The sequence below is a fragment of the Vulpes vulpes genome, chromosome 5, assembly GCF_048418805.1.
Source record: "Vulpes vulpes isolate BD-2025 chromosome 5, VulVul3, whole genome shotgun sequence".
Classification (NCBI taxonomy): Eukaryota; Metazoa; Chordata; class Mammalia; order Carnivora; family Canidae; genus Vulpes; species Vulpes vulpes.
Genome location: NC_132784.1, coordinates 129,046,908 through 129,063,790, shown reverse-complemented (window position 1 = coordinate 129,063,790; position 16,883 = coordinate 129,046,908). Strand labels below are relative to the sequence as shown.

The following is a 16,883-nucleotide window of genomic DNA, read 5'->3' as shown; positions in this document are numbered from 1 at the left end:
GTTCATCAATATTTAACTATGTTCACGTCTAAAGTGATTTTCCTTAAGTTTCATCTTTGTTTAATGTTAGTAGGGACCATTTTATATATGTATATATAGATATTGAAAAATATAGGCACAATTTTGAAAGAGATACAAAGGGAGATTTCTGTAAAAGCTTTTGAGACAGTGGGATCGGTATGGCTGGTACAACAAAGTGTTTGGTCCTGGCACAGTGCTCAGGGTTACAGGTAAATATTTTTTAATTCTTCCATATAAACAGGGAAGGAAGGCAGGTGATGCAGGGGCTGTAAGCTAGATGCTGGCTCAGAATTCAAGGATTTGTTCCCAGTTTGGTCACAAATAGCGGCAGGATCCTTGGGGAGGTAAGTGACTCTGTGTCCTTGGAGGTAGTTGACTGAGCTAGCATGGAGGACATTAACAAGGAGCTAAGTATCTACAGCAACTGAGGGTTCCTAAGGGGTGAAATGGTTAGGGCCATTTGGGATTTCTGCATTGAAACATTTGTAAAAAAAAATTGTGTATCTTATTTATTTTATTCCAAAAATAACCAATGGAAAAGAATGAACCAAAATTGATAAATTTGCCATTTGTCTGAAGGTAATTCATATCAGGTATCTACGCATTTAACAGCACAAACATATCCAAAAATGTCATAAGCCGAGTTTTTTTTTTTCTAAATTCAGTCTAGTGAATTTGTTCACTTTTTATTAGCCTTAGAGTTGAAATTTTGCCTGGATGAGAGAGAACGTTCACAGGGATGTTTCTACCCTACAGAATTTATTCAAATAAATGTTTTCAAAGAATTTTCACAAAGCTGGTAAAACATTGCAAAAACGAAAAATATATATTTTGGTTTACTTAGTGGTTGTGATCACAGGCATAAATGAATTCATAAATTAAAAAGCAATTTTCTGGTCCACCATAAAGGCCCACAGTAGAAGTTTCAAGCCAAATGTTCGGCATCACCTGGCCGGAAGTCAGTTTGAGGTAGAAATTTCTGGTAAGATCTTGGAATATGTATAGAATGTACTGTTGGTGGGAAGGTGTCCTTTGTTTGGACATCATAGGTGAAGCAGTTCCATGAACTGACCCCATATTACTAGGCTTTACTAGCTTCCCTTTGATTTTCTTAGTACTGGAAATGTGGTGGATAAGATAAATGATTGCCTTAATAGATGTGTGAAAGGCATATTTTTATTGATGATGGTTCAGAGAATTCCAACATAGTTGAATAAAGTGAGGTGCAAAGGAAGGAATGCATCTCTGTGCTTGATGGCATAGATCTAAGTGTTACCCCCAAATACTGCATTCCCATTAGTGAGTGAAGGTTTGGTAACATGAGATTAAAATGTCACGTTGAGGACAGAATCATCACCAACAAATTGCTAAAATAATGGTAATAACTATAATTATAATCTCCCACTTTCATAGCATGTTTAGATGTGGAAATCTTAGGGGAGATTTTAATTCCAATCCTTACAGTAAAGGTCAGCATAGACAGTATTGTGCAAGTACTATAATAAGCTCTGACTCTGTGTCTGTGTAGACTTGCATAAAGTGCTCATGCACAACATGTATAATTGTCTTGACAGTGTTTCACCCAAGAACAAAGTTGATCATGACAGGTAACTTTTGTGAGTTCACCTATTTCCTTTTCTGATGGTGAAAGGGTGTCATCAGAGAGCCTGGACTTTGGACTCAGACTGACCTAGAGCTCCAGCTCTACCACTTGCTGTTTTCTGGGCAGCTACTCTCTGGTCTCAGTTTCCTGATCCATAAGATGGGATAACAGGATGTATTTAATTTAGGGGTCATGTGAATATTGAATGAGACACTGTGAATAAAGTACTGGGCATGTTGTGTAACACATAATGGGTGGTTGCATGCATGTTGCCTGATTTCAAACCCAAGGAGAGAATTGTATCTAGTATAGACAATGGTTCTGCAACAAAAAAAAAAAAAAAAAAAAAATGAAATTAAGATGTGATTTTTTGGGGTATTTTTGTATTTGTTCTATGAACTTTAAATCTTAGTCCTTGGGGCACCTTGTGGCTCAGTTGGTTAAGCATCTGCCTTCTGCTTGGGTCGTTATCCTAGGGTCCTGGGATTGAACGCTGCTTAATGGGGAATCTGCGTCTTCCTCTCTGTCTACCACTTTCCCTGCTTGCGTGCTCTGTCTCTGTCAAATGTATAAAATCTTAAAAAAAAATAAATCTTAACCTTTTATCTTAATTGATATCATGTCTAACACTAACAAATTTGGGCTTCATGCTCATATTTAGTAGAAAAACAATTAAATTTTAGAGTATTTAGAAATACAGTTACATTTATAGTTCACACTTTAAATATACTTAGAAATGCCCTAAATTTGAAAATCACATGTATATATGAAATAGTAAAATTATATATTTAATAGGAAAAAATGAGAACAAGATAGAGAAATTTTGAATCCATATTACATGTGGTTTTGAATCAATATTAATATGTGGAAAAAATGAGAATAGAGAAATTTTGAATCAATATTAACATAATACCACACTTGATTGAAAATGTGTTTGCATTTGGTTAATTTATATAGAATTCATACTGCTTCATCTTAATAAAATGCCTACCACTCAGGCAATTTACCTCAAACTTTTTTTATTAAGAACATATATAAATGTCTTAGACAAACTTGCTTATTTTGTAAACTGGTTTCTAGTTTATGCACCAATGAAATGACCTGGGGCATAAAATACTCTGTTAATAGTTTAAAAAAGAATGTTGAAAGAAAAAGAATGTAATATAATTACCCAAAATATTGGCACCAACCATATATAATCAAGTACACTATTTAATGGTCAGTTAACTATCACATTGAGAAAGTTATGGCTCTCAAGATTCATTCTATTCTGAAAATAATGAAATTTTAGGAATCTAGTTAAGGAAAAGGAACAGGATGTAAACATACGGTCTTACCATCCAGAAATTTTCCAAGTTTGTGATTTGATTTTCAAGTTCTTTACTATGATAAATCAGAAGTATTACTATAAGAAAGCCAAATTTCCTAAGATGAAAACAAGACTACTGTATTGACCAGAGGCAAAAATTATGTAAATATCATATACCTTGAAAAAGAAATCTTGCTTTATATAACATGCTTTTTAAAGTTTTTTTTTAATTTTTATTTATTTATGATAGTCACACACAGAGAGAGAGAGAGAGAGGCAGAGACATAGGCAGAGGGAGAAGCAGGCTCCATGCACCGGGAGCCCGACGTGGGATTCGATCCCGGGTCTCCAGGATTGCGCCCTGGGCCAAAGGCAGGCGCTAAACCACTGTGCCACCCAGGGATCCCTATAACATGCTTTTTAAATTAAAAACAAAGTATATCATTGGAGAAATATATAGTGTCCTACTATTATAATCAATAAAATGCTATTTGCACTACAAACAAGATGTACAAAGTTACAATAAGCACATTATTACCTAACTCTCTTTACAGTATGGGCAAAAAACTCAGGTTGTTTGCTTACTAATTTACAATATAAAAATCAGGAGCTTTGCAGCACTGGAAGAAATTCTCACAAATGTTTTTCCTGTTTCCTTTTAAAAGAGAATTCCAATTATTCTCTTCTTAAGAGATTATCTATGAAAGTATTATTCTTACTCGAAACTAGCACAAGAGGAAATGATTAAAACATTTGTGTTTCAGTTGGAGATCAAATTGTAAAGGGCTCTAGTATATATTATTTCAATCATTAAATTAACATTATGTAGTCAAGTACCATTCCAGCGTTCAAATGACATACCCTTGAAAACCATGATGTTTTGTTATATATTTTGACATTATGTCTACAAGAAATTCTGGAACCATATCTGTTAACTTTATACCAGTTTTTTATGACTTTTTTCAGCAGGTGAAATCAGAAAACTATGGAGTACTACAAAATTCAGCAGGCTTGTAGGGCAGATTCACATTTGGAGGAAGATGCTAAGAATCAAAATATGGTGTCTTCTTAGTCCAGCTTCAACTTCAAATGAAAGTATAAATATAATATATAAATATATAATAAGCTCAATATAAGCTTATTATAATATAAGCTCAATATAAAATGAGCTTTTAGTGAACATTTCCTAAAGTAAAACAGAATTCTGACCAATGCATTACTTGATAAGTTTATTTAAAAGCATTTCTGAAAACAATATATTTTTAAATTAAAAATTTTGGAAATATTGCCATTTTGTTTCTAAATTCAAGGCATTGTAAATAATTTGGAGGTGCAGCTTTAAACACTACTGTTCTCAAAATCCTGGAGTGGTTCAGTTACAAGAATAAGATGTTCTATAAAACCAGAAATTGTGGCACCTGAGTGGCTCACTCAACTAAGGACCTGGCTTCCCCTCAGGTCATGATCTCAGGTCCTGCAGCTGAGTTCCACATTCAGGCTCCTTAGTCAGGGGAAAGTCTGACTGTCCCTGTCCCCCTGTCCTTACCCCCACTCCTGCTCTTGCTTTCTCTCTCTCTCTCTCTCAAATAAATAAATAAATAAAACATATAGAAAACAAAACAAAAAAACAGAAATCAAGAAGATTTCCAGTACTCAAAAGTAGTCATGGGATCCGATTTGAAACTAAAACATCAACTTGGTAGGTTGTCAAGTATGCATGGAAATAGACTCCCATTCAAACGAGTGACTGTGTATTGTTTAAAAGTGCCACATATTAATCTAGGCCCTGCTACTCAATAGCTGTGACTTTGGTCAAGCTACATAACCTCTAGAACCTCTTTTCCCATGTAAACAAAGAACAGTACCTTATAACCCACTGTGGTAGAAAGGCCATAATAAACACTAATTTTATGGCAACTTGCCTTGCTTTTCTGTGTACTGGAGTGTTCCAAACCACACGATGTTCGTCTTTCTCTTATAGCGTTTTAATTGTTATCCATTTTCTCCCACAGATAAAAATCCTGATGAAGACATTCCCCCCAAGCCCACAGTTTTTCTTCCTTCAATTACTGAAATTAAAGTCCACAACACTGGAACATATCTTTGTCTTCTTGAGGATTTTTTCCCTGATGTTATCAAGATAGACTGGAAAGAAAAAGATGATGAAACAGTTCTGCAATCCCAGCAGGGAGATACTATGAAGACTAAGGACACATACATGAAATTCAGCTGGCTGACTGTGACTCAAGAATCAATGGCTAAAGATCACAAATGCATGGTCAAACATGAGACGAATAAAGGAAGGGTTGACCAAGAGATCGATTTTCCTTCAATAAACAGAAGTATGTGCATGTAAATATGAATATAACCTTCTAGAACTCTTGTTTCAAAGGGAAAAACTCTACCTTTCTGTCAAGTATTTTTTAAGATTATTTGTTTATTTATTTGAAGAGAGAGAGAGAGAGAGCACAAGTAGGCAGAATGATAGGCAAAGGGAGAGGGAGAGGGAGAAACAGACTCCCCACTGAGTAGGGAGCCAGATGCTGGGCAGAATCCCAGGATCCTGTTCTCAAGCCGAAGGCAAACACTGACTGAACCACCCAGGCACCCATTTGTCAAGTATTAATGAAAACAAGCAATTAGAAATTTTTCTTTAGTGTTGTTAACTTTTAATGGTAGCATAAATATGCTGCTATTTCCCCAGAAAATTATAATAGAATGGACTACAGAACATACAAAAAAAAAGAAAAATTCACTTAGCCTTTCTCACCTGTTTCATCATCCAAAATATTAATGTCACAGTGATGTTTTTTATAGTCATTTCATGATTTTATGAAACAATCCATGTGAAAGCACCTAGTAACCTTACACACCATAAATGCTCAAAAGAGAGTCCACTTTTGATTATTTTACTTGATCAGGAAATAAGACCAATTGTACATCTTTCAAGAATGTTCTACTCAGGGATGCCTGGGTGGCTCAGCGGTTGAGCATCTGCCTTCGACTCAGGGCGTGATCCTAGGGTCCTGGGATAGAGTCCCACATCGGGCTCCTCTCAGGAAGCCTGCTTCTCCCTCTGCCTGTGTCTCTGCCTCTTTCTGTCTCTCATGAATAAATAAATAAAAATATTTATTAAGAAAAAGAATGTTCTACTCAGCAGTTAAAGTTCTTATCACTTCAATCTCGCTCTACTCAAACATTAACAATTAATTATAGGACAAAAAGCTATTCATTTGATGGAGCTGGATCACCGCTCCACCAGAAATAGTACTTTGGCTTCTGAGGTTTTAGTATGGTCTTGGGTATTTCAGACATGAATTTTATATATCAGCATAAGGGGAAATTTAGTAAGAAAGGATTGGGTGAGGCTAATGTGTACATACGTTCTTCATTCTACACAAAGAATGCATTTCTTACTATTGGTAAATGCTGCTCTTCAAACATGTATTGCAATATCGGCATGTGCCAGACCTGGTAGGAATGCAGGATGAACTACTCTCCCAAAAAGGATCACACAGCAAAGCAAATATACTTTTCCTAATCAGTCTGGGTCACTCATGATTCAGGCATGGTGTCCCAAAGGAGTGCCATTGGTGCAAACATTAGTCACATTTCAACAGTGTGGGCAGACAATTGAATGTGCCCTGGCCTGCTGTGATCCAGTAACTCACTAGACTCAGAAGTCAAGTCCTGAAATATTAATATACAGACCAAGGTTCCAGAGGCCCAATAAGAAGGAACAAGTTTGGATTTTCCTTGTGCTTAACAAGCACTTTTTAAGCAGTGGGGAACAAGCACATCCTAAGACCTGTGAAGAGCTTTGCTATATACAAATCTCAATTTCTGAAGTAAGTCTTTGTGTTTCTGGAGTGTTGAAAAAAACCCACGGACCCAAAAAGGAAACACTTGGCTTACGGCCCCAAGTCACTAAACCAAGACTTAATACCTAACCCAAGTATAATTTCAACCCCCGGAAGAGTAACCTTTAACCAGTCCACATGGGAATTTCCTGTTCAGCCCCAGGAAGTTTCCTGATTGACACTTTCTTCACCTTGGGAGAGTGGCCCTTGCTAAAACAATGGATTATTTGCTAAGAATTCCCCTTTTTCCATTCACACTCTATTGTAAAAAGTGTTCCATCCCCATAGGCCTTTAGAGCTCCCTTCTATTTGCTAGATGACCTTAGTCAGAAATTGATCCATTAATACAGTCATTAGATCTTTAACATTTACTTGGTTAAATTTTTGTTCTTTACCAGTTTTGGTGGCAGCGATTCAATCCAATATGGACTCCCACAGGCATTCAGAGACAAGGAGGAAGAGACAGGTGGTAACTGTGAGCCCTCTAAGTTCACAATCTTTCTCGCCTGTTCCAAGCACTGTGGGTGAGTTCTCCCTGGTTCCAAGCTCCACTCTCTGGGTTTTGACTTCTAATCTGATCAGCTTTGCTTTACGGGGAAGATCAGCTTAGGCTGGCAGAGTGTTATGCCTGAGTTCAGTTGAGTTAGCATGTTTGCAGGCATATTTGCATAGAGTCCAACTGAACAAGCAGAAGGATATGCCCAGAGCCAAGCCCCTAACCTTTCAGAACAAATTCCTGAGATGGAAATCTCAACAAGATTTCAGGGGAATTGGTGGTGGTGCACACAGAGTCTTCTTGTGGCCAGAATTCAGTAACATCTCTTACTGCCCATAGACTAATGTGCACCTAATTGATTGTCTTCTTTTGTGTAGATAAAGGCCACTGCTAACAGGGAAAGGTGGAAAAAACTACAGCAATAGGTGGGCATGAGTCAAGCATTTAGAGGCTGTTAGAGCATTCGATACCTCAAGAACATACCCCTGATAGTAGTAGCTGGTCAGGAAATGGGGTGGATCAGCACTAGGTCACCCATCAACCTCACGAAAACTTCTGGGCAAGGAGCCACACTCTGAAATACCCACAATCCCCAATTTCAGGACACAACCATTTTAGGTGTTAGTTTAGCTCTGAGAAGTCCAATGTCTTAGCTAATGGGATCCTTAAATTCTAAAGAGTCAAACACATGACTTTCCAATGCACCTATTAATTTTTTATTTAAAACTATATTCCTAGATTACAGATACCTAGCAAAATCGCAAGATATCAAAAGCTTGTTTTGTGTCCTAACCAACTGACTTGGTTGGATTGGATTGGAATCAGATTGGAAACCCCATATAAGAATTGGAAACCCCAAAATAATACCAGACAGGAATGTGGGGCATAACTCATTTCAGCCAGATATATTTGGACTGGGGTGTGGGTTAAGTCCATTTGAGGCTAATATCCTACTAAACTGTTGCGAGCCCTCAGGGCAATGATAATCTAGAAATACAAAGCCCATAAAGGGGGAACTTTCCAATTAGATAAAATCATTAAGAACCCACTTAAAAGCAAGGGTTCTCCAATTAAACAGAACCTCCAAAAGGTTTAAAATTCCAAGGTCATTTTATTGAAAGACTCATTGCAAAAGGCTAATGAAAAATTAAAGATGGAAGAAGTACCTAAAACAGAAGACTATAAGACTGATCTAACTCCTGCTCCCTTCTGGCTCCTTTGAGTGCTCATTCTAGTCTGAATTGATTTTCCACTCTGAACAGACTACACAGCCATAAACAGCAGTCTGCTCAGTTCATAGTCTTACAGACACCTCCATATCTACCTTCACAGGAGAGTCCCAAATGAGCCCCTTCCAGAGTTGATGAAACTGGGTGATTTCTGGAAAATTGCTATGTGCTTTACTTTCCTAAACAACCATGTGGAAATTCTGGTAAATACCAGGACCTGCACTGGGATCCTAGAAAAACTGGCAGAAGCCAGGGAAGAGTAGAAACTCTTAACAGAAGTAGCTCCTTCCAAATCTCTCTCCATGGTGCCTAGTCCAGCGGGGATAGTAAAATTTTTGTAGTCCCATTCTTTCCAAATCCAGACCCATTGCTATTGATCCTTTCTCTCGCAGAGAGAGCTATTGCCTTCTTGTTTGTGTCATCCTGCGTAACTGCTCTTAGCTTTCTGCTTACCTAGGACGTGTGCCCTGTTGGTTTCTTCCTTTGACTCTTACTGAGTGACTCTGGATCTTGGGAAGATAATATCCTTTGCATCGTCTTTAGGGATCCATTTTACACCCAAGAGAGATTATTCCATGCTGCCAGAAATCCTTAAAATTCAAACTATGTACCCAGAGGTAAGGAAGCAAATTGAGGCTCATATGTTCTGATAGGTTATATCAAACTATGGTGTCATTTCACCTAAATCAAGTCTTTAAGAAACTCAGAGCAGCTATCCTGACAAATCTTAACAGAAGTAGAAATGCAGCTCTTGAGGCAATTCAAAGTTCTTCTATTCTTTTACCTATCCCCAAGTTTCTCCTATTTATGGAAAATGGCTTATAAATGATTGGCTTTAGGAAGGCAAAATCATTCTTGGAGGAACATACATTGCTTCTTTGTCTTTAAAACTCTACATCCTACTAATTCTTTAAAATTTAAGCATAACCCACAAATGCCTGAGACTGAGGGAAAGAAAAAGAAAGAGCCCTTTCTAAAATATGAACTGCTAAAGAGCTCTTGTACCTCAATTCTAGTCTAGTCTCCTTAATAATTCCAGAGACAATACAAATCTTGAAATCATCTCCAAATATTAGTGACTCTGGGGTCTTTGCAGCAGTCTGTGTGTCCATAAATATATGTTGTCAGTGTGAGATATTTTTCTGTCTGGATGGTGTTGCCAAAATCAATTTATAAATAGCTAATTTCCTTGATTTGAATACAATCACAAACAATGAGGAATGGGCATTCTAAAACTCTCAGAAATAGAAACTAACTCAAATGTCTTTCAACTTTACATGATCTGAGCATGGTTGTGGGTTTAAGTAAAATAAGCATATATTTACTGCCTTATCAGCACTAAAATGAGAAATTTCATGTGCCTGAGTTTACCAAAAGTCAAATAAGTAGATATGATCTCTGTTATAAAATGTTATAGGAACTAACTTAGGAGAATTATGGACGTGGATGTTTCATAAGGTTTTTTTAAATTTTTATTTTAATTCCATTTAGTTTATATACCATATTATATTAGTATTGTGTATACAATATTGTGACTCAATACTTCCAACATTACCTATGCACATCAGGACAAGGGCACCTCTTTATTTTTTTTTAATTTAAATTCCATTTTCCAACATATAGTATAACACCCAATGTTCATCTCATCACGTGCCCTCCTTAATGCCTGTCACTCAGTTACCTTATCCCCGCCCCCCCGCCCCCCCCCCCCCCCCGCCTACCCCGCAATCCTTTGTTTGTTTCCCAGAGTTAGGAGTCTCTCATGATTTATCTTCCTCTCTAATTTTTCCCCGCTCAGTTACCCTCCCCTTCGCCTATGATCTCTTTCTCTATTTCTTATATTCCATGTATTAGTAAAACCATATGATAATTCTCTTTCTCTTATTGGCCTATTTCACTCAGCACAATACCCTCCAGTTCCATCCACAGTGAAGCAAATGGTGGGTATTCATCCTTTCTGATGGCTAATACTCCATTGTATATATACACCAGAACTTCATTATCCAGTCATCTGGTTTTTTTTTTTTCCATTCATCTGTTGAAGGACATCTTTTTATCTCCTTCCATAGCTTGCTTATTGTGGACATTGCTGCTATGAACATTGGGGGTGCAGATGTTTTGTTGTTTTACTACATCTGTATCTTGGTGTAAATATTCAGTAGTGCAATTGCTGGGTGGTAGGGTAGTTCTATTTTTAGCTTCATGAGGAACCTCCACACTGTTTTTACAGAGTGGCTGTACCAGCTTGCATTCCCATGAACAGTGCAAGAGGGTTCCACAAGGGTACCTCTTAATTCCTATCACCTACTTCACTCATCCCTCCCCATATCTCATAATGATTTTATGGGTAATCTCAGCTAAACTGTTAAGAACAAGTAATTTCAAAAGATGTAAATAAAATGAAAAAATTTAGATAAAGTTTTAAATAGTCTCTCAAATATTGTTGGGAACTTAAATCCTTAAGGTTTTGCTGAGATAGGTCACCTGTTAAGTTATATTGATTATCTAGATCATTTCCAAACAAGATAAAATATTAAAGTATTAACAAATAAACAAGGTTCATCTGCTTTTGGTTTCCTTTTTTCAGAGACTGAAGATAAATGTGGGCATATTCATAAATGTATTTTGTGCTTTACTGAAAGACTGCTTTATGAAGATGCACACTTGTTGAAATTATGAAAAGTATTCATAAATTTGCCAATATAAACAATACTGACTAAAAAAACAGTTCACAACTGTTTACTTATTAGCTTTCATTTAAAATGAAGGTTTCTAAGCGTTAAGAATTCTAGTATATGTAATGAAGACTACTGAAAATAATATGGGAAACAACTGAAAATATAAGGAAAAGTAAGATGTGTAGTTTTAATAAGAAAAAGTATGAGGAATGGAAATATGTTTTTTGAGGGAGAAAAAGAAGAATTTTGTCCTGAAAGGAGGTTGGTCACCTAATGAGGGTAAACTCAGGACAAAATCTGAATGTAAAAGAGAAAGTTGCAGAGGTTTCTACAAAGGCAATGTTAGGAAAGGAATGTTATGTGTGGTCAAGAGTGGCTAATATTAGAATGAAGAATTTTCAAATCAAAAGTAAGCTGGTGCAGCATTAGAATTTGTTTTCTCTCTGTCAAAGGACAAAGGGTTTTGTGGGTTTGTTTGTTTCCTTTGGAGTTTTGGTCTGCTTAAGTCTTTTGACCTGGAACATTCCAATGGATTTGCTAAACTAGTCTGGCTTATTTAATATGCCAAATTACATGGGATAGAACAATAGAACTTCATACTAAGTTTTCTAGATATAGTATTTGTAAGATTGTGCCACATGTAGATAAAGACCATTCTGCTTCTACAAAAAAAAAAATGGCCCATCATTATCAGTCTGCTTATGATTCAGAGAAATGAAGGTGGATAAACAATAGAAGTATATTAAACAAAGAGTCAGGCCTAAGGGAAAACTAGGCCACTTGGTTCTTCTGGGCTCCCTTGGCAAACCCCATTTCTCTTAGTTTTTGTTTTTTCATTCCATAACCCACCATAGGGCATTATAAATGACTCAGATTATAAAAAGATGTCAGTGGAAGACTTCGATAATAGTAGAAAATGATTTACCATCAATGTCTAACCTGTCAGATCCATAATCCTGGAAAATCCTGTTGTTGTCTCCAGAGGCTTCATGCCTTCTCCCTCTGTACCCTTTGAACACCTGCAGCTGGAATTCATTCCTCTGCCATTTAGTATGGGTTCTCATAAGCCCTTGTCATTGTTTGTGTATTTTCAGGATGGTTAAAGCCTTTCCCTACCAAGAGACTGATGTCCTCACTGTGGCAAAGACACTATTAAAAATGGGTTTCCCACCTTTTGTGATCTCCAGTGACCAAGACTCATACATCACTGGGCAAATCATAGATCCTTTAGGAAAACCTTGCAAACACTTTGGAATTGTCTCAGTGTACAATTTTCTGCTGATCCTTCATGTTCCCTGCTAGTCTGACCAGCTAATGTAAGTCTCCAAAGCCTGATGCTCAAGCCTATCATCAACAGGTTATGGAAACCTTCCTAGATTACAATTAAAGAGATCCTCTAAGTCACAGTTTACAGCCAACTGATGAGGTATTTTAGACAAAACATTAGAGGAAGATAGTCCTCGAACATCTCAGTTAAAAGAAGAACCTATAATGTTTGTCCTTCTCCGATTCACTTATTTCACTCAGCATATTCTGTATGTTGGCAAATTGAACACCAATAAAAAATAAATTTATTATTAAAAGTAATAATAATAAAAAAATAAACACGGATGAAAACCTGTAAGAAAAAAAAAGAAGAAGAAGAAGAAGAACCTTACCAAGTGCTTTCACTGTAAAACTAAAGGTTGAGCCTGGTACACATCACACAGCTACAGAAGTCTCCAAATAATACCTGAGCCTGCCCAGACAATGGAGTTTCTGAATCAAATTGAGGGAAAGAGAAGTAGCTGACATCCAAATAGCCTGTATCTCCCACATTATTGCCAAAGGGGGTAAACTTTGGAATTTATAGCAAACATTTATTTCAGGCTAGCAGAAAAATCTTACCCTGCTCCTAAATTTTTTCAAGGTAAGTAAGATATATCATTCATTGACTCTCCTAAATTTACATCTGTAGCTAGTTGGGACTACCAAGAAGCCACCAAGATTCACCCCTTTGGCAGGGCCCTCCTTCCCCAGTTTGGGATAAATGTAAATGAGGTCTGATTAAGACTTTCTCATTCATTCTTGAAATTGTTGCAGAATCGTTCCTAAAGCAATGGCTACCCAGCAAAAATCCTTAGGTTCTGGCCAAAGCATTTCTTAAAAGTAAGATAACCCTTGAATATCTCTTAGCTGAGCAAGGCTGGATCTGTGCTGTAGACAACACAATGTGCTATACTCAGATGAACTGTTGGAAAGGGTAAAACCAGATAACATCAGATCACTGAATAAGCCACTTGGCTTAAAAGAGTGACTCCTTCAGAGGGGTCTTTCTTACTCCTTTGATCTTAATTACTTTGAGTCTTAGGGACCTTGGCATCAAATAACGCTCCAAACATGGGGAATTATCCTGTTTATAGTAATCATATAATCTGCCTGTGCATTGTCTTCTCCCAAAAGCTTTACATACAAATACAAAGCCAGTAACCTCCAAGCAATTGAACATTTCTTTTTGGCATCTTCCTGCTTTTATTTTTAATGTAGCCTTTATACTCTTACACAGTTTTTATTCTTCCTCTAAATCCCAAAGCCATACCCTAAGACAGGTGCACACATGAGGAGAAGAGGTGAGTGCAGGGCTTCTTGTGCCACATACTAGATTTAAACTCTACTCTTTAAAATAAATAAATAAATAAATAAATAAATAAATAAATAAATAAACTCTACTCTTTCATTATCAATTGCATGACTATGGGTAAACTATTTGCATTTTCTGGGCCCTCCGAAATGACACAAATAACACCTAACAACAACTCCTAAGATATGACGTGACATATGTGGAATATCCAGTGTAGATATCTCATTTAGCTGCTACTTTATAAGTACTAGCTCCTGCCTCTTTCTCCCCACATATGAACAAAGGGAATGATGAGGAACATTCTTTCTAGCCCTGCTGATCCACCCTCCATGTCCAATATCAAGGGACTTCTGGACCCTAATTATCATCATCATCATCATCTTCAGTATCTTCATCATCCAACTTTATATTTTTGCTTAATAATTTTGATGCCTTGGGTATTTATTGCACATGAAGATGCAGAATTACAGAGCAACTGAGAAAGTGTTCTTAAATGCCATGTTGCTGAGATTGCAATCTAGATTCTAATACTTACTGTTTGCATGAAATCAGGCAAATGTTAGAAATGACAAATGCTCACTATTTGCTTCCACGTGGATGGATCTGGAGGGTATTATGCTGAGTGAAATAAGTCAATTGGAAAAGGACAAACATTATATGGTCTCATTCATTTGAGGAATATAAAAATTAGTGAAAGGGAATAAAGGGAAAGGAGAGAAAATGAGTGGAAATATCAGTGAGGGTGACAAAACATGAGAGACACCTAACTCTGGGAAATGAACAAGGGGTAGTGGAAGAGGAGGTGGGTGGGGGGTTGGGGTGACTGGGTGATGGGCACTGAGGGGGGCACTTGGCAGGATGAGTACTGGGTGTTATGCTATATGTTGGCAAATTGAACTCCAATAAAAAAAAAAGAAATCAGGCAAATGGCTTCTCTCTCTGTCCTCAGTTTATTTGTAAAGTAAATAAAATAAATATTCTTTGTAAAGAACAAAATAAATAATCTCATAATTTATTAGAAAATTAAATAAGATTTACACTTTGCATGCAAAGTTCTCAAAATAAATAACATTTAATTTTTACTTAATGAATATTGCCTTTTATTCTTACTTAGAGACATGGTGGGGATGAAAATGCTAAAAGCCACTTATCACCAATACTTTTTTCCCATTGGATTCATTTATTATAAAAACAACCTGGGTTTTTAATACTTTGGAATGTTCTAGATGAATTTCACAGGTTTTTTGACTGACTTGACTTGCAAACTTGGATCTGAGTTTTCTAGGTGGTGGTGGTGGTGTGGTGGTGTTATAGATGTTTACTGTTCGGTTGTGCTGGTGTGAGAGTGTCACTTCAACCTAGGTCATCAGAAATTTATACAGTCACCCCTCTCTTATTAATAAGTCCTAACCTTCAAAACAACAGATGAAACTAATAAGTGATTTCTTTTAGACAACCAGCAGCTGCAGTTCATGAACACCTCTGCCTACTATACCTATATCCTCCTCCTCTTCAAGAGCTTGATGTACTCCATCATCATCACCATCTGTCTGCTTGGGAGACCAGCGCTCGATGGCAATAGGAAGAACTAACACATGGTGCCACCAGGATCCAATTTTTCCCATTGGCTGCTGTTCTAAAATGTCTGCTGTGGATGTAGTGGGGCTTTCTTTCTGAGATTGGGTTATTTCCTTTCACATGTGTCATTCTCTCTAGTGCCATTATGCAGAATGGGTTTATAAACCACTGGGCAAACAGAAACTTTCGCTCTGCAGCAAGAACAAATTCTACTATGGCTCAAGGGTGGGGCCAGGGGGGCCATCCCCAGGGGCTTCAGCACTCCTTAATGCCCACCCATTCCTCAGCCACGCAGTACCCATGCCTCTGAGGACAGACAGCATGCAACTTCTAGCTGCCTCCTTTGGACTCTTTAACCAGATAAGTGCCTGGAAGCCTTTTATTTTATATACATGGAACCCGCCATCCTTGCTACTTGAACTTTGTACCGTTTTTCAAAATAGGCACAATAAAAAGCATTGAAAAGTCTGTTTTGTCCTGTGTGCCTTCATTTGGTACAATCTAAGGGTCCAATGTAAGGGACACCATAACCACTGAGCCTTCCAATTCAGTGCTGGTTGTAATACTGGTCAATTCCAGATTTCTAATTCTTGCCCTGACCTTATGACACCTACTTTGAGACACTGGTCCAAACTGGGGAGCCACAGCCAGTGAAGGTGCCCAAGTTATTCCTCCTTCCAAGGTCAGCTGATTCAGACTCATTTAGTTCAAAACACTCTAGTGATGACAGTATAACACATCACAAGACTGGTGGGTGTGCTCAGACCTATAGCAGTGTTTCCTGGGCTCGTAAGAACCCCAGAGAGGAACAGTAACACTGGAAAATAGGGTTAACACTGGAAAATACGGTGTTGGAGGGGTTAAGGGTTTGGGCTCTGAACTCCAAGTGCCTGGGTTTAAATCTTAGTTCTATAACTATTTGAACTCTCTAAGACATAATTTTCTCTTCTGAAAAGTAAAATTACAATGATCTATCTCCTAGAGTTGTGTAGATCAAATGAGCTAATTATACGGGGTACATGTATGTCTTCAACAGCATTAGCATCTACTGTTGGCAGCTCTAAGTTAGAAATAATAGATAACACACATGCCCAAGCACATATACTAAGAAGTAGGACACTCATTTACGTGTGTATGTATATTTCTACATGTAAACAAAATGTTCAGTGTGTGGCAAGATGATGAGAAAATAGATGATCGTATATTTTTCCATTTTCACTAAAGAATTCATTTAGAATAATAACTTTTATATATTAGAATTCAAACAACATCTCATTTAAAATTGAGGAGAATTTTTTGCTTATTTACGATCAGCTTCCATTTCTATGAAACCAGTGTTTTTGGAAACCAAGTAGAGTTTCCCATGTGGAAACAGCATAAGACTCAGCAGACTGGAAGAGGAAATTTAATTTCAGTCTTCTCCTTGATTCTCAAAAATTTGTTCAGATCTCCTTGGACAAATGTCTGGGCCTCTACTTAGGGATCTGGA

At 37.2% G+C, this 16,883-nt stretch overlaps 1 gene segment (V, D, J or C); it reads left to right on the top strand.

The window, feature by feature from the left end:
* The window catches only part of LOC112908573 (T-cell receptor gamma chain C region DFL12-like), a 38,398-nt gene extending 22,739 nt beyond the window's left edge, over window positions 1-15,659 (top strand). The window contains 4 exon segments of the C gene segment in view: window positions 177-230; window positions 4,946-5,275; window positions 7,192-7,317; window positions 15,269-15,659. Coding sequence covers window positions 177-230; window positions 4,946-5,275; window positions 7,192-7,317; window positions 15,269-15,408 — 650 coding nt within the window.
* The last annotated feature ends 1,224 nt before the right edge of the window (window positions 15,660-16,883 follow it).